The sequence below is a fragment of the Chrysochloris asiatica genome, unplaced genomic scaffold (assembly GCF_000296735.1).
Source record: "Chrysochloris asiatica unplaced genomic scaffold, ChrAsi1.0 scaffold00028, whole genome shotgun sequence".
Taxonomy (NCBI): Eukaryota; Metazoa; Chordata; class Mammalia; order Afrosoricida; family Chrysochloridae; genus Chrysochloris; species Chrysochloris asiatica.
In genome coordinates this window covers 5030763-5049028 of record NW_006408546.1, presented here as the reverse complement: position 1 = coordinate 5049028, position 18266 = coordinate 5030763, and the positions used below count along the sequence as shown (strand labels likewise).

The 18266-nt window shown below is 42.7% G+C and overlaps 1 protein-coding gene and 1 pseudogene across 3 annotated transcripts in view; both read left to right on the top strand.

The window, feature by feature from the left end:
- CPNE4 (copine IV) overlaps positions 1 to 18266 on the top strand; it is an 853737-nt gene that overhangs the window by 784852 nt on the left and 50619 nt on the right. For all 3 annotated transcript variants that reach the window (XM_006840023.1, XM_006840024.1, XM_006840025.1), the window contains exons 8-10: positions 5851 to 5949; positions 8147 to 8233; positions 11326 to 11385. In XM_006840023.1, coding sequence (XP_006840086.1) covers positions 5851 to 5949; positions 8147 to 8233; positions 11326 to 11385 — 246 coding nt within the window. The remainder of the gene's footprint in view (positions 1 to 5850; positions 5950 to 8146; positions 8234 to 11325; positions 11386 to 18266) is intronic.
- Positions 2243 to 2961, top strand: LOC102825824 (annotated as a pseudogene).

Sequence of the window (18266 nt, the reverse complement as noted above, 5' to 3'; positions counted from 1 at the left end):
ACAACAACATCCATGAGTGTAGGTCAAGTTCATCAAATTGTATCAATTTACCCTCTTTTCCTTTATAAAAAAAATTTTTTTTAATCTTCCTCTAGTTGAGTTCTTATCATCCAGCCATCAAGGCTAGGTCAAATGGGTACTATCTGCAAGTTTGGGTGTTCTTGTGCATCTCCCCTCACTTCATATCAGCTAGATGCTTTACTCTCAGCTCTAGCCCTCCGTGGCTATGTCCTTGTCCATGGGCTCAGGAGTCCCCAGGTCTTATGACACTTCAGACCAACCAACCATCCCTTCCTTTTCCTCTCTCTCATCTCCAGGTCAACAGGAGTCTGTTAAATGTGGTTAAACTCTGCCCATTTCTTCATTGATGCCTTGCCCCCTTTTCCATTCACCAGTAGACCAATGTGGTTGCCAGCAATTTTACATGCCGGCTCATGTGTTCCCTTTGAATTTCAGTTTTGGAGGGGGGGCTTGTCCTGAAGGGACTTGATTGCTTGCCTTAGTGGCTCCCCAGTGAATAACTTGCTTGTTCTTGTAGTGTTCAATCAAACTGCCATTTTTGTTTTGGATTTTTCTTGCTGGTCTTTGTTTCAAGAAATATCTTCTGTTCCACTAGTTGCTCCAGGCTGGTCTGCATGTCCTTTCAAGTAAGAGTGTCCTACCTCAGAAGATTCTGGGAGGGGTTCAGGATTCCACCTAATGTCCTATACACCACAAAGGCTCCACAAGAAGCCTCTTTAACTGGGCAAGTTCTAGAACTGCTTTTAGGTATTCCAATCAGTTATAGGCTGAAGACAGGCTTACAAGCTTTCTTTAATCATGTCTCCCAACATTCCTTTCTATTCCACTCAAGTGTCTATTTTATAATAGTAGGCAAGGGAAACCAATATTCATAAGTCGGTCATGCATCTTAACATTATTTCCCCTCTTTAGACTATGCCTCGATCCCTGTATCACAGAGCGCTGTTGTCTCAAGGTTGAGCATAAATCACTATTTACCTCTGTCCCATTTAGCCCATGCAAACCTGCCTCAGGGTTCCCCTGTCTTCTTCATTCTTCCATCCCTTCCCCCTTCTTGTGTACTGCCCTCCCCAACACCTGAACTCTGATGTGTCTACTCACTACCCTGTGCTCTACCATCCTCTCCCTCCACCCACTAACCCCCCACCGCATCCCCACCAGTAACCAACAAAGTTCCCCCCCCCCTTTTAGTATGGGTATCTTTTCTTAAGCTTTTACAATAATGGTCTTATTCAGTATTTCTCCTTTTGTGACTGACTGATTTTACTCAGCATAATGTCCTCAAGGCTCATCCATGTTATTTGGTGGCATGTAGCTTCCTTGTTATTCTTCTAGGTAGCGTAATATTCCATTGTGTGTTTGTACCAAAGTTTGTTTACCCATTCTTCCACTGATGGACACTTAGGCTATTTCCATCATTTGCTTAAAGTGTTGAAGAGCAAATATGTCAGCTTGAGGACTAAGGTGTGCCTGACCAAAGCCATAGTATTTTTTAGTAATATGCATGTGAAAGTTGGACAATGAATAAGGAAGACCATAGAAGAATTGATGCTTTTGAGTTGTGGTGTTGTAGGAGAATATTGAAAGTTCCGCAGGCTGCCAAAAGAACAGACTGTGTTGGAAGAAGTGCAGTCAGAGTGCTCCTTGGAGGCCAGGATGGCCAAACTTCATCTCTCTTACTTCGGACATATTATCAGGAGGGACCAGTCATGTTTGGTAGGGTGGAGGGTCAGAGAAAAAGAGGAAGATCCCCAGCAAGATGGATTGGCAAAGTGGCAACAACAATGGGCTCAAGCGTGGAAACAATTGTGAAGTTGGCCCAGGACTGGGCAGTGTTTCATTCTGTTGTACATAGGGTCTCTATGAGTTGGTGCTGAGATGGCACCTTACAACAACAACAACATTTGCTATTGTGAATAGTGCTGCTATGAACACTGGTGTGCATACATCTACTCATGTTTTGGCTCGTATTTCTTGTGAATATGTATCAAATAGAGGAATTGCTGGATCATATGGTATTTCTATTTCCAACTTTCTGAGGAAGTGCCAAGGCTGTAATCTTGACAGAAGCAAACTGCCACATCTTTCTCTGGTGGAGCAGCTGGTGGTTTGAAGCGTCAGTCTTTCAGTTAGCAGCCTAGTACTTAAATACACCACCAGGGCTCCTTTAAGATGCACTAGACATAGCTGAAGTGCTTAAGAGGTAGTCTAGAGCAGAAAGATGGTGACACAGCAGCCGGATTGCAAAGGCCTCGCGCAATTGGCTGGGCCCTTGGAGGCGGAAGGTCACCCCAGGCCCGCTTCATGTGTCCATGTGCTTGGAGGTATATGAGAAGCCAGTGCAGGTGCCCTGCAGACACGTCTTTTGTTCTGCATATCTGCAGTGTCTGAAGCTGAGGAAACCTGTCTGTAGGGTATGTCGCAGCACTCTGGCCCCTAGCGCCCGATCCGCAGAGCTTGAGCAGCAGCGTGAGAGCACAGAGACTTCTTGCCATGGCGGCCATAAAAATTTCTTCCTATCCAAGATTCGGGCCCACATGACTACCTGTTCCAAATACCAGAACTACATTATGGAAGGTGTGAAAGCCACCACTAAGGATGCATCCCTCTAGCCAAGGAATATCCCAAACCATTACACTTTTCCTTGCCCTTAGTGTCCTGAGAAGAACTTTGACCAGGAAGGACTTGTGGAACACTGCAGAATATTCTATAGCTCAGACACCAAGTCTGTGGTGCATCCGATATGTGCCTCGATGCCGTGGAGATACCCCAACTACTGCAGCGCCAACTTCATAGAGCACATCCAGTGCCCGGCACCAGGCTACACATGACACTTTTGTGGATTCTGATGTAGATGAAGAGAACCAGTGTGGCAGCGCTACGTCATGGACCAGTGATCCATCCCTGCTGTGCATCTCCACTTCCAGAGCTTCCACATGAAATGTGAAATTTTGGACTCACCCACCTTCAATGGGCAACAGACCTTGAAGTGAACCATGGCATTAAGGACAGGGCCCTTCTGACAGGGGAAATTGGGACCCCAGGTCAGTGTCCCCTCTTTCCTGCAGGCTCTTACTAAAGCTGTCTTCCCCTCCTTTTAATTTTGTTTGTTCCATAGTTTAGTCTTATGTTAATTCCTGGTTACTTCCTGGAGATTCTGCCCCCTCTTGCCACCACCACCTGTTCTTGTCTCAATATCCCTGAAGTCCAGTGTTCACCTTGTGGGTCCTCTGAGCCAACCAGGATCTTCTCTGGGCTACAGATAGCGTAATGAGACCAGAACCTCTTTGTCCTTGGCAATAGTTCACTGGGTAGTGATGAAGCACTGGGGTCCTACTGCTGGAAGGTTTGTGTAGTGACCCTTCCTCCTCCTGCTCAGCCTTCCCATGAACTGGTCAGTCTTCAATGCCTGCAATGGTGCCCTTTTAGGATAAGGTATGACCATGTATTTTTAGTGGGAAAGGAAGAGCTTCTAGATTAGGAAAGTTAAAGCCAGTGTTTCCATAATGGGGAAGAGGGTCAGCTAAGAGAGCTGGGAGGGTCATAGCTGTTTGGTTCTGATTTTCAGACTCATGAGCTATTTTCACAAGACTGCATGAGGCTGACCTCTGTATCTGGGGGCTTGCTTATAGTCTTGTCCAGAAAAGGAGTACTGAATGAGAAGCAAGAGCTGGGGGGTTCCAACAGATACTGGTTCTATTCTAGTTGGTGACTTAGATTAGACGGAGCATTGTTTTCCTGTTGCAGATGGTTTCCTCATGAAATGGTTTTCACCTATAGATGGGGGTGTGTATGCTTTCCCTCCAAATGCAGAGAAAGGTTATAGGCAATCTGATGGCACCCCATTACCTGTTGGGACAAGACACATGTTCCTAAAAGAGACACACTTTCCGGTGAGCAGCCGTTGATAAAAGCTGTCCTCTGGAAACTTACTTTAGTAACAGGTCAGGAACCCCTAAGTTCAAGATCGTTCACAGTATTAAATACAAGACTTGTCAGCCTGCTCTGTGGAAACAGAAACTCTCATCAACCAAAAGGCACATTAAATTAGTTCCTTTTGTGTGTGTGTTTGTGTCATGTTAAACAAGTTGATTCTGAACATGGAGCGGTTTCCAGTCAGTAGTTGAGGCTGCAGGTAACAGAAGTGCGCCAGCCTGGGTCTGCTGTTGCTGTGGTCCTCCCTATTGGCCAGTGAAGGGCGGCTGGAGTCCATCAAGGCAATAGCTTCTTAAAGGTGCTGTTGATCACGAGAGCCCCACCATTTAGGTCGGCTGCTTCACTGTTGTTCTAGAGAAGTTCATTCAGCCCTTCCGAATTTAGATTGTCTCTGTCAATCCCTCTGTCTGGAGGGAGTTTAGAGGAAACCCGTCTGATTTAAGCACATTCAGCTTGCTGGGGTTCAGAGAAACTTGACTTATTTTCCTATATTAATTATACTTCATGTACTTCTAATAAGATGACTTTCCAGAAAGTGAAATTTGTTATGTTCTGACTTTTAAAGGTGAAATATAAATAAATTTCATAATTTATCCAAAAAAAAGATGTAGTCCAACCTTTACCTGAAAAAAAAAAAAAATGCAGCGCTTCTCCTTCCTCTAAGCATATGTAGCCATGCAGAAATTGGGTGCTGATTTAGTCAAAGACATTTGACAATGTGTTGCTTAGAAGCCCAGATCTGATCCTTAACATTTTTAGAGGGAATTCTGTTGTTAGAAATGATTGGTTACATTTTGGTAGATTTCTGATATTTACAAATATGTCTTTATCTGTCACCATTTTACACCCGTTTTTCATGTCTGCAGAGTTAAAGGGATTGCCTTCTTTTAAATTTTTTTTGTTCTTGATGCTTTTTACTCATTTTTATTGACATCATTCTTTAGTCTTTAGAGGGGAAAATGAAAAGAAAAATATGATTGATGTGATTTCATTCAAAACATTACAATACATTGCCATTGTTGGTGCCCCAGATACAGTCTCAGACATCTGATTCCAGCTTTAAACCAGGGTACCAATCGGTCGCATAAGGTTTGCTCTTGGCTACTATTCTAACCCTCCTAGCAATGCCACCAAAGTAAAGTCTGGAGATCTGCTTCCATAAAAATTATGAAAGTTCAAACCGCCACCCTTTAGGTTGTTGTTGTTAAGTACTGTGGAGTCCATTCTGACTCATAGTGACCCTGCACAGGGTTTCCAAGGCTGTAAATCTTTACGGGAGCAGAGTGCCTCATCTTTCTCCCACGGAACAGCTGTTAGTTTCGAACTACTGACCTTGAGGTTGGCAGCCCAATTCATAACCACTACGCTACCATAGCTCCAGCCAAGAAAACCCTATGGAGAAATTCTACTCTGTAACACATGGGGTCAAGATTGACTCAACAGAAGACACATGGGAAAAAGAGCACTGAAATTAGTCAGGACACCTACCTTTTACTCCCAGATTCTCATTGCTTAAATGGTCCCTTTGTTAAGTGACTTATTTCCTCTGAGTCTCCTGAAAAAATAATAAATTATTACAGTTATCGCTGCATCACAGGGTTGCTTGGAGACTGTGACTAATTAAAGAGTTATGTTGTTTGTTAAGTGACTTTGAGTCCATTCCAATTCATAGCAATCCAATATGGGGTTTCCGAGAAGCAGCTGGTGAGTTTGAACTGCTGATCTTGTGGTCTGCAGTCCAGTGCTTATCCTACAATACCTACAAGAGTCTAAAGGGTCATAGAAGCAAGGAAGATTATGTTCTATCTTCTGTGATTTCAGATGAGGTTCACACTGTCTTCAGATGTTATGGCTGCATTCTTTAAAAAAAAAAAATCTTCTTTTCTCTTGCAGTGCATAGTATGGGACTGGGACTCCAATGGCAAACATGACTTCATTGGAGAATTCACCTCAACATTCAAGGAGATGAGGGGAGCATTGGAAGGGAAGCAGGTATGTAGAGATTCATTTGTGTGATTTCCCCAGACACTCCTATCCAGCAACCTGTGAAATACCTGGCAGTGAGTTATCAATATAGGATCAAATGTGAGGAGAATGGAGTACCTTGATTCTTGTTCTGGCCTAACCCAAACGATTGCGTGACCTTCAATATGACATTGCACCAATATGGCAGTTTCCACCTCAGTAAAATGCAGGTGTTACTTGAGAATATCTTTAATCTTCTTTAGTTGTAAAGTCTTGGACAAGTGACTTAATCCCTCTGTGTCTCAGCTTTCTGAGAAGGCAATATTTGTACTTGCCTCAGAGAATTATCATAAGGATTAAATGAGATTATCTGTGGTATGCACGTAGCAGAGGACCTAGCATAGAGCTAGCTAATCAATTTCCAGACATTTGCTATTAATAGTCATTAGAGCTCTGTTTCCATGACTTGGTGGCATTAATGACCTGACAGAGGGTTTTTGAGACTGTAAATCTTTACAGAGTAGACAGCTTCATCTTTCTCTAGCAAATTATCTTTAGAATGTACCCATATTTGGCGGCCTTTGTGTCTCTATTTTAATTCCCTACTTGGTACTGGTGCTTTTTGCTATTACCTCCCAAATGCACTAAATGACACCAAACTCACTGCTGTGGAGTTGATTCCAACTCACAGTGACCCTGTAGGACAGAGGAGAACTTTTCCCATAGGGATCCCAAGTCTGTAAATCTTTGTGGAAGCAGACTGCTGTATCTTTCTTCCATGAGATGGCTGGTGGATTCGAACTACTTACTTTTGGTTGGTAGCCAAGCACTTTAGCCTCTGGTCACCAGAACTCCACCTAAATGAGCTACTTGCACTTGAATTGTTGCTTCGGGGTTTGCTTCTGAGGGAACTCATTCTTATTCTGGGTCTAACTGTTTCCAAATGCATAAAGGGGCTGGAGCAGAAGGTTCAGCGACTTGGAAAAAGTTCCTTTCCCTTGGAGATGACACTGTGCCTGGCCTGTGCAGGTGCTTGTTAGAGAAGATGTCCCAATTCATTGTTCAAATTGCTTCTTTCAAATAAATTTCATTGTTGTTTTTGTTAAGTGCCATCAAGTTGGTTTCAACTAAGAGTGACCCTGTCTAGGGTTTCTGAGGAGCAGCTGGTGGATTTGAACTGCCAACTTTGCAGTTCAAACTGACCTTGAGGTCCAGTGCATTTATCTGCAATGTGACATCCAACCCAAACCCAAACCAATACCAGTCAAGTAGATAGCAAGCCTAGAGGACAGAGTAGAACTGCCCCCACTGGGTTTCCAAGGCTGCAATCTTTATAGAAGCAGATCACCACATCCTTCTACTGCAAACAGCCAAGTGCTTAACCACTGCATCACCAGAATTCCATGGATGTGAACAGACTGGATAGAAATAAACTAACATTCAGACTCTTAATTGTTTGACACACAGTTGATTTTGTCCCATGAAATCAACCGTAGGCTAGAAAAATTTGACATCTGTTCCCCTAGGTAACCCCTTAGCTCCCAGGTAAGTTCTTCAGTTCCCAACTCCTCTTGCAGCTCTAATGCCATCCCCTGAAGAGGCCATTTTGGAAGTCCCCTAGAGAACTACTATGCCACTAATGTGACATATATAAATTCATTATTTTCATTCTCAGAGAAGTTCTGTATAAACTCATTATTGTCTCCCATTAACTTCCCGGAGCCAATATTCAGCACTCCTCAATTTTCCTACCTTTTACATCAACTCCCAGGCACTGAGACTCAGCACTTGGGCACCACTCAGCTATTTCTGCACATCTTTTCTCTCTGCTGCCCGATTTGACCCTGTTAATAGTAAGCATTTATATGTGCCAGGTATCATTCTAAGTGCATTACATGTATGAATTATTTAGTCCTTGTAATAATCCTAGGAGAGTGATACCATTATGAACTCCTTTTTGTAGAGGAGAGGTCCAAACAGAGAGATGGAATAATTTGCCAAAGGTCAGACAGCTGAGGAGTGGAGGGATTCAAACCAGGGAGTCTAGTTCCATTGTCTGCATTCTCCATTATTCTCCATCATGCACCTTATGGAGGCAAGGTTGTCCACCTAGAGACCATTTGTTAGCCCTTCAGTTTATCCACAGCAGCACCTGGTGGCTTGGCTCTATTGAATGAGTCACCTTTTTCCCAAACAGGCTCTCTTGTGGCTTCTCTTGTTTCAGGTACAGTGGGAGTGCATCAACCCGAAATACAAAGCTAAGAAGAAGAATTACAAGAACTCAGGCACTGTGATTCTGAATCTTTGCAAGGTATGTATGCAGCCCTTTCTTCCAAAAGTATAAAGAGACAGGGCTGTCTCAGGGAAAGAGCTCAGGTTGTATAATCAGGGGGAAAGAGTGTGAAGAAGAAATTGTCATTTTAAAAAATAAAAATTAGAAAGTCAATTGTATTAATGTAGAAATACAATGAGAAATGTAAGCATGGGTGGTCTTGGAGCTGTGGTGACCTAGTACCACTATTTTCTCCACAGGACAGTGCTGGTCACAGGTGGGGCTCTTCTCTGCTCAGGGTAGCAGCTGAGGGAGAGCCCTAAAGGGGGCAGTCAACTTTTAAGAACTCCCGCAATATGTAACAGTGTTCACAGTATTCACTGTTGTTAAGTGCCATCGAGTCGGTTCCAACCATAGCGACCTTGTATAGGGTTTCCAAGGAGCAGCTGGTGAGCTTGAACCGCCAACCTTGTGGTTCAAACTGACTTCACATTCCAGCGTATTAACTTGCAGCGCCACCCCAGGGTTCCCACATATGCTAAGAAGGTACCATAAACACAGACAAAGGAGGGAGGTCAAAGGACCTAGAAATTTTTCTCCAAGCAGCTCCAAGTTTGTGCCAATAATTAAAACTCTTTCTAAGTCACATTGGAGAGCAATTCTGCCAATGATTGATTGAGTACTTACTATGTATGCATAATTATAAACATTTCTTTTTACTTAATATCACAATCCTGAGATTTCTACTTTCCAGTGATGTATTGGAACTAGATCAGCATCACACGAGTGGTGGTAAGTGTTCGAACTGAGATTTTAACTCAGGTGTATCTGAATCCACCATGTAGGACTTGAACACCGTCTCCCTCTCGCTCACTCTTTCCTTCTCTCTCTCTCTATATATATATGTTTCCTTCTCTCAGATTGGCCTCTCTATAGCTGCCAAAACTTGCAGGACCACAGTCTTACATAACATGAGAGCAAAGGATAAGACTGATTGGTCTAATTTGGGTCACATGCCTACCCCTTGATCCAATAACTGGGGCTGAAGTTATGCTGTACAAGCATACATTATTTTATTGGGTTTGACTTTACTGTGGTTAGCAGACATTAGAATTTTTACAAATTGAAGGTTTGTGGCAACCCTGCATCAAGCACGTCTAATGGTGCTTTTTCTCCAATAACATGTGCTCACTTCATGTTTCTGTGTTACATTTTGTTAATTCTCACAATACTTCAAAACTTTCCATAATGCTAGTGAACATTTAATAGATTACAGTATGGTACAAATATAATTTGTGTATACTCTGAGAAATGAAAAAATTGTATGTAACTTGCTTTTTTGTGATACCCCATTGATTGCAGTACTCTAGAACAGAACCTGCGATATCTTCAAGGTATGCCTTTATTATGACTGGCTATCTGGGTTTCCATGACCATCTCTTTGGCTAGCAGAGCAGAAGAAAATATTTAAATGTACTAATTAAATGGTTGCCTGGGTCCTAGGGCGACTGTGTTTCTACCTGTTTTGATTCTCTACCAGGTGCTCTTACACTTGAACTCTGAGACAAATGTTACTTCCTTCATTAACACGTTGTTATCTCCATGATACATATGCAATGGTAGGGTATCCGAACCATCTCATCTGTCAGAGTGTTGTCCTAAGAACTCCAGGAGCAGGCGCTATTCAGAGGGCCAAGTGAAACCCAGCCCCGAGAAAGGTCTGCCAATAGATGTGAACCACCTAGAAGTAGTACCTAGAAAGACAAACACAGAATTTTGTGCCTTGGTCTCTGCAAAGCTGCTCTGAGCATCAGATAAACTCTGACACGTGAAGGTCAAAAATCCAGTTACTGGTTGACCAGTTAGAAGGACCAGGTATAGCTCCAGACTATAAATTACATGACTATAGGCACCAAGTCTGTTTCTGTCATCACTGTACCCTAGTATGTGCTGTATGGTGAGTGCTCAATAAATATATGTTGAATAGATGACTGTCACCAAAAACCAAGCAGCAGAATCATATAGAAACAGAAATTAAGATCCAAAATCAATAAGGCTTAGAGAGCACCAAGTCAGTTGGACAGGAAGCAGGGATCATACTGACACCCAGCAAAAAGGTCAGAAACTCTAAATCACCATCATTTGAGTCCCAACTCTACCATCTCAGTTTCCTCATAATGGAGAGCATGGTGGTTCCATACGATAAGCACTAGACTACAAACCACAAAGTCTCCTGTTCAATTCCACCAGCCGCTCCATGGGAGAACAATGAGGCTTTCTGCTTCCACAAAGATTGAAACCTAGGAAACCCTAAATAGGGTTGCTATGAATCAGAACTGACTCAACGGTACTTGACAACAAATATTGGAGTACTTGTGGTGCTGCAGAATAATGCACTGGATGGCAAGGTTGGCTCGAACCGAAAGGTCAGCAGTTCAAACCCACCAGCTGCTCCTCAGAAACCCTAGACAGGGTTTACACTTCAACTTGCTATGAGTTACACTTCAACTTGCTATGAGTTAGAACTGACTCGATGGCACTTAACAACAAGAGTTTTCATAGGAGTATGTAGACTAACTCTCATAAGCTTATTCTAAGAAGATAATGGATGTTAAGTGCCTAGCATATAATAAGTGCTTAATAAATGTTAGTCTTGTATTTCACAGCAAGAGAGAGGATGTTGGCAACTGGAGACTGTCAGTAAAGGCCTCAGGAAATCGTGACGTTAAAGTTGCAGATCTAGATTACTTGCAATATTACAAATATTACCAGATGTGGACTTTAGTACAGAGAAGCCCAGAAGCCAAATGTGAGACTTTATTAATTTCAAAGGACCAGTAACCCTTGAAAATATAGCTTTCAGTCTATAGGGAGTGGCTGATTAAAATAATGCATAAATCAAAAGAGGGAAGAGAGCGGAGCAAAAGGTGGATAATATACAGCCCTCACAGGCCTCTTGCTTTCTGTCCTTTAATGGAATAACATCAACAGACCCATCTTTCCTCCACAGATCTCTTCCTGATCTTTGCTCTAGTTTTAGCAGCTTGCCTCCAATGCTCAGGCTTCTAGTCTATGAGGAAACAGCTCATGCTGTTGCTAACCTGGTTTCCTTTTCTCCTCCTTCTGTGTAGATCCACAAGATGCATTCTTTCTTGGACTACATCATGGGTGGTTGCCAAATCCAGTTTACAGTAAGTTGTCCCTGCATTTGTTTTTATTCTGGGAGCAAGGAATAGAGAATGGTGTTAGGTTTGGGGCAAAAGAAGAAAACCATATACAAATAAAGCATTAAAATCCTAGTCAACTGTGTTGAAGTCTATATAGTATCATGGTTTGTTTTTTTACAAATGAGTCTATCTTTTCCTTTCTTCCTGTGAGTATGATTTTCTGTTTCCTTCTTTTTTTTTTAGCTGTTTGTTGTGAATTGAGTGAAAGTTTTAGCAGACAAGACCATCAGCTTTACATTCAGCAAATTATACACTTTGTTTCATCTCAATAATTACAATCCCCTCCCTGCAATAAGTTATCTGACTGCCTCCTTGTGACTTCCCTTTTACATCTTATATTTCATAAATGAACAAAGCAAAAATATTTTATGTACACATACAAAACAAATAAATATATACATTCATTTAAATGTCCTAAAGGCATATTCTGCAAGCCAGCCTCCTGCCCACAGGCAACACAGCCTTAGCTTTCCTCAGTCATTGGGTCTAGAGCCCCAAGCTGCTCTATCTCTCCATGCCACTGCCTCTGCTGTCACCACATGGAGGTAGGGATCCCACGCTCCATTCATGCTCTTCCTTCTTAATGGACCTGGGTTCATCTGTTCTTCCTGAAATTAAAGATGAACTATGCCCAGCTTTTAATTACACATCTTCTACAATTACAGTTGTGACAATCAAAATTAATCCTGCTAACAATTAGTTAAATTGAATCATAAAATCCCATCAGCATCATTCCCTATCCCCTTTCACCAGATCCATCTGGAGAAGAGGAAAACTATTCAGTGGGGAATCTACTTTATCCCTTTCATTCTGAAACAAAACACATTCATGAAAGCTTGTACGTCAGCCACTTCCTGCCTTTATAGTCCCTCTCCCCCACCACCATTTCTGATAGCCAATATCTAGATTGCCCATCCCTATCTACCCAATGCACCGAGGAGAAAGCTTGTTCCTTAATATGAAGAATCCTTCCATTCTTGTTGGAATTTTGAGCAACTACATCCATAAGCAAAAGGAGCTGGTGGTTAGTGGTTATAAATCAGGCTGCTAACCTCAAGGTCAGCAGTTTGAAACTACCAGCTGTTCCACGGGAGAAGGATGAGGCTTTCTGCTCCTGGAAAGATTTACAGCCTCAGAAACCCAATACAGGGTCACTATGAGTCGGAACCGATTCCACAGCACATCACCACCACTACATCCATAAGCAAAGGTCGAGTGCATCAAATTGTAACAACTTAGGCTTGCTCCTGTGAATATGATTTCCAACAATATAGGAAATTCATGCCACTCAATTTTAGGTGCCTTAAAGAACACTGATAAAGCTTCCTATTGCTTCAGTAAACAATATGAGGCATGAGGTAGGGTGTTGATTTCCAGAACCCATTCCAGAACCCATCCTGGTACAAGGATGGAAAAGAAGTGAACCTAGCTAGTAAGTTACACCAAATCAAGGCAAATGTCTTTAGACTGCACTCATGTGACTAGAACACAAACATCAAAGTCATGGCCAAGGGCTAGTGCCAAGGACATGCATCCAAATGGCTCATCAGGCAATGAAAGGGGAATTCTAAGGATTAAAGAACCAAGTAAAAACAAAGTTGAGAAGTAGAATTGGTGTCTAGACTCACTGGGTAATCTGAGCATTCTATCCTATAATCTGTGTGCCTCAGAAATTAACAGTCTCCTAATGTTAGGAGCTCTGGTAGCGTAGTGGTTACGAATTGGGCTGCGAACCATAAGGTCAGCAGTTCGAAACTACCAGCTGCTCCGTGGGAGAAAGATGAGGCTTTCTACTCCCGTAAGGATTTACACCCTCGGAAACCCTGTACAGGGTCGCTATGGGTCGGAACCGACTCGACGGCACTTAACAGCAACAACAACAATGTTAGCAGTTCAAAACTACCAGCTGTTCCCTCAGGAGAAAGATGAGGCTTTCTACTCCTGTAAAGATTTACAGCCTCAGAAACCCTGTACAGGGTCGCTATGAGTCAGAACCAACTCCACGGCACATAACCATAGCCATTATTTGGAGTCCTGGTGAGTTCTATGGGTCAGTGCACCAGACTGCGAAGCCATTTGAACTCAAACTCACCAGCCGATCCTTGGAAACCCTATAAAGGACCAGTAGGGGTCAGAACCGACTTGATGGCAATTAACAACAACAATGTGTATTTGTGTGTGGTGCCCTGGTGTGACACTGCAGAATAAACACTGGACTGCTAACCACAAGGTCAGCAGTTCAGACCCACCAGCTGTTCCTCCAAAACCCTATACAGGGTCATGATGAGTTGAAACAAATGTGACAGCACTTAATAACAACAAATGTGAATTTGTTAGGAGTCCCTGGTGGTGCTGTAGGATATACACTGGGCTGCTAACTGTTAAGTCAGCAATTCAAACCCACCAGCTGCTCCATGGGAGAAAGATGAGGCATTCTGCTCCCAAAAAGTTTTACAGCTTTGGAAATTCTATACAGGGTCACTATGAGTCAGAATCAACTTGATGACAATGGTTTTTAGTGTGTTTTATATAAAGGAGCCCTGTGAGCTAAGTGTTGAGCCATTAACTTCAAGGTTGGTGGTTCAAACCCACCAACCACTCCATGGAAGAAAGATGAGGCTGTCTACTGCCATAAAGAATTTCAATCTTGTAAAGATTTACAGGGAGTCCTGGTGTGGCGCTGTGGGTTAATGTGCTGGACTGCAAAGTCAGTTTGAATCACAAGGTCAGCAGTTCAAGCCTACCAGAGGCTCCTCAAAAACCCTATACAAGGTTGCTGTGGGTCAAAAACAACTCGACAGCACTTAAGAACAGCAACATATTGGGACACTATGAGTCAGAATTGACTCTATTTCGGTGATTTGGGGGTGGGGGTTGTTTGTTTTAATGTGTATTTAGATGGGTGGACTAAGTCCTTTTAAAGTGCCCAGGTGGATCACGTATGTGTGTCAGAAAGTCTGTTTCCGTTATCCCTGACACACTTGCTTTCACTGACTTCATATTCCAAACACTCTTAGACTTAGGCAGATGTGGCCTCCAAAAAGAAAATCCCCAGATGGTATAAGATAAATCTGTTAAAAACTATGAGAAATAGACAGGGATGTAAACAATTTGTACAGCATCTGTTTCTCATCTTACAAAAGTGTATGCATGAAGCCCAACCCTGTTTAGCTTCCTAGATGAGCTCAATCATGTGAGAAAAGCAAGGAAAATAGGCTTAATTTTTGTCTGGGTTTGATCTTAAGAAAGTAAACCAAAACAAAATAAAACCCACTACCCTCAAGTTGACCCTAACTCATCTAGGGCAGAGTAGAAGTCTCCAGAGGGTTTCCAAGGCTGTCAAGCTTTACGGAAGCAGACTGCCTCATCTTTCTCCCACATGGTGACAGGAGGGTTTGCATCACTGCCCATTCAGTTAGCAGCTGAATACTTAACCCATTGTCCACCAGAGGTCCTTCTCAAGAGAGTCAATGTTGTCATTAAATGCCCTCTAGTTAGTTCCAACACATAGTGAACCAGTATAGGGTTCCCAAGGAGCAGGTGGTATGTTTGAACCACCAACCTTGTATTCAAACCCACCTTGTGGTCCTGCGCTTATTCTACAGCACCACATGTGTTTCTGGGTTCAGGGATGTTGAAGAATTCCAAAGGGAAAGAGATAAGGAACTAGTTAATAGGCCAGCTTCCCTTAGCTAGCAGCCTGTCCTCTGGCTCTGCCTAAACTCCAAAGGGTGCTCATTTGCCACTTACAAGAGTTAATTATAGAGTTTGGCCATTTCTTTAGAGACTTTAAAGCCTCTATGGAGTCCTGGTGTGGCGCTGTGGGTTAATGCGCCAGACTGCAAAGCCAGTTTGAATTGCAAGGTCTATGGTTCAAGCTCACCAGCCACTCCTTGGAAACCCTATACAGGGTTGCTATGGGTCAGAATTGACTTGACGGCACTTAACAACAACAACAACAACAACAATGGTGCTGTAGGATCAGCACTGGTCTGTGAACCACAAGATCTACAGTTCAGACCCACCAGCTACTCCTCAGAAACCCGATACAGGGTCACTATGAGTTGGAATTGACTCAATGGCACTTAACAACAACAACAACAATGACAAACCATCCCATCTTCCTCCATGCACACTGGCCTGTAGAGAAGATAGAAAGTGCATTAATTGCAAGAGCAAACAACTGACTCTGGAATCCTGGTGTGGCCCTATAGGTTGGGTAGCTAGCCACACAGTTGGTGATTGAAACCCACCAGCTACTCCTTGGAAACCTATATAGGGTCCCTATGAGTCCAAACTGTCTTGACGGCACTCAACAACAACAACTGAGGCCTGGTGTGGCACCAGAGGATAAACACTCAACCTCAAGGTCAGTTTGAACCATAAAGTTGGAGGTTCAAACTCAACAGCAACTCCTATACAGGGTTGCTATGAGTCAGAACTGACTAGACAGCCCTTAACAACAACAACAAAAACAACAACACCTGACTCTAGGTGGCCTGTGGGCTCACCACTGTTCTGGGCTATTCACATGGAGTAGAAAAGCTAACAATGTCATTAAGGAGAGCCACGGGAAATAGTTTCCCAAGATTGTAGGGAAAGGAGTGATTTCAGGAAACTATTTATAGGTTTCCAAAGGAAAGCTCTATTGATTTGGTTCTGTTTTAGATTCTGTAGATCCCATGCTCTTGAACAGCTTGCTTTGCCCTTGGAGTGGTGCAGCAAAAAATCGACCCCAAACAAAGACAGAGATTTAACCCCAGAGGGTCCCCAGTTCACATTTTGACTCACAGACGGATGTGTGGCTTGACTGACACAGGATTGCCCTCCCTGCTTTGCTTATCCATCTTTTCTCACTTTTACTAACTTTCCCTAGTTTGAAGGTACCACCTTAGGTTCTCACCACCCTCAAATCAGTTAAAGTTTCTCAGCAAGCCCAGTGCCCAGTGATAAACCTTGGGGATGGGTGGGAGACAAGGGGAGAACAATGTGAAGCCAAGAATGAGGAGAGGAGGCGTGTATAGAGATGGCTGATGAAAAGGTGGGGCAGACCATCACCCTTGCTAGCTCCACAGTCCTTCCTCCTGGAAGCCGTCCAGGGTGGGGACTCACAAGAGGGTTGCTAGGTAACAGTTTGACTTTTGTATTAAAGACAAAAAACTGTCATTTCAATGTCATTTTCCTCCTAAATTAAGTCAGCTTTCTCATGATCAATTTCTTATTGCTCAGTATAATCTAAATTAAATTGTTGGTGTTGTTAAGTACCATGAAGTCGATTCCAACTCATAGTGGCCCTGCACAGGGTTTCCAAGGCTGTAAATCTTTACAGGATCAGAATGCCTCATCTTTCTCCCATGGAACCGCTGGTAGTTTTGAACTGCTCACCTTGAGGTTAGCAGCCTGACTCATAACCACTACACTACCAAAGCTCCTTAAAGTAAATTATAGGTTATGATATTAAACTGTTCATTAAAGTGACCATGTCTTGTTTAATTTGGTCTATAAATGTTTATTACCTGTCCAATGATTTTATTGAAACCATCAGGAAACCCCAAATGAAAGTGATAGAGATACGAGGTGAGGAAAAGAGAGCAAAAGCAGTGATAAGCAGAGGGGAGAGAATAATGCAGGTGTTTTGTTGCAGTCATTGCATCTCTGAGGCCTCCAGAAACAGAAGCTTCCATTGACTCATAACGCAATCCCTGGCTCCTGAACAAATCCAATAGCTTTAGCCCAAAATGAATTTTCTGTCTTCCTGGAAAAAGTCTTTCAGGCACCAGAGATGATGAAGTTCTAGAAGTTCACTATTTCTTCTTTGAGATCTACTCTTCAGCCCTCTTCCTCAACCGTCTGTGCCCCAGGAGAACAACTTCTTAGGATACAGTGGCTGGACTCTCCTGCTTTTAACTTTTGGTTCAGTTTGGCCAGTGGGAGACACTAGCCAAATATCAGAGAATGGGTAGAGAGAGATGATTGGGCACTTACTCCCCCAGCTCTTTGTCTGTCAGGCTGTGGTTAGGTAGTGACTATAGAAACTTCAGAGAAAACCACATCTCCTGCTAAGTTCCCTCTCCTCAGATACCACTCATATTCAGTCTTAGTAATATCTCTTTCCCTTCCTCTCTTGCAAATTTAGTCTTTTGTGATTGCCCCTTTATTAAACTTCCCTCCATCACCGCACTTGAGTGGCCACTGATTTCCTGTCTAGACCCTATCAATACACATTATAAAGAGGACCTAAGAGAAATCATCTATATCTTCCATAGATTCCGGGTGTCTCTGGTCTAGCTTGAGTGTTAAAGATGGGGTAGGTGCAGGGATGATGTGTAGTAAGTAGGTGTTAGAGATACTTTTGTTGAATTGTGATAAATTGAACCCTAAATTTTTAAGATTTAGAAAAAAGTATAAATTGGGAGAGCAAATATGATACTAGGTGTTTACTTTATAAAGCACCCCTTTGAGCATAAATATTCATTCATATCTATACCCCTGGTGGTACAGCGGTGGAGCATGCAGCTGCTAATTGAAAGGTCAGGGGCTCAAATCCATCAGCTGCTTACATGGCAATCTGCTTCTGTAAAAATTTACAACCTTGGAAACCCTATGGAACAGTTCTACTTTATCCAATAGGGTCTCTATAAGTCAGAATTGACTCTACAGCAACTGATTGTTATAGTTTTTATTGTGATTTGAATTAAAGTTTACAGGGCAGATCATCAGTTTTACATTTAACAAATCATGCATCTTGTCTCATTACAATGATTATAATCCACTCCATGTCCCATCAGTTAACATCATTTCTCTCTATTCATTTTAGCTCTTTTTTTTTTTTTTTTAAACACTCA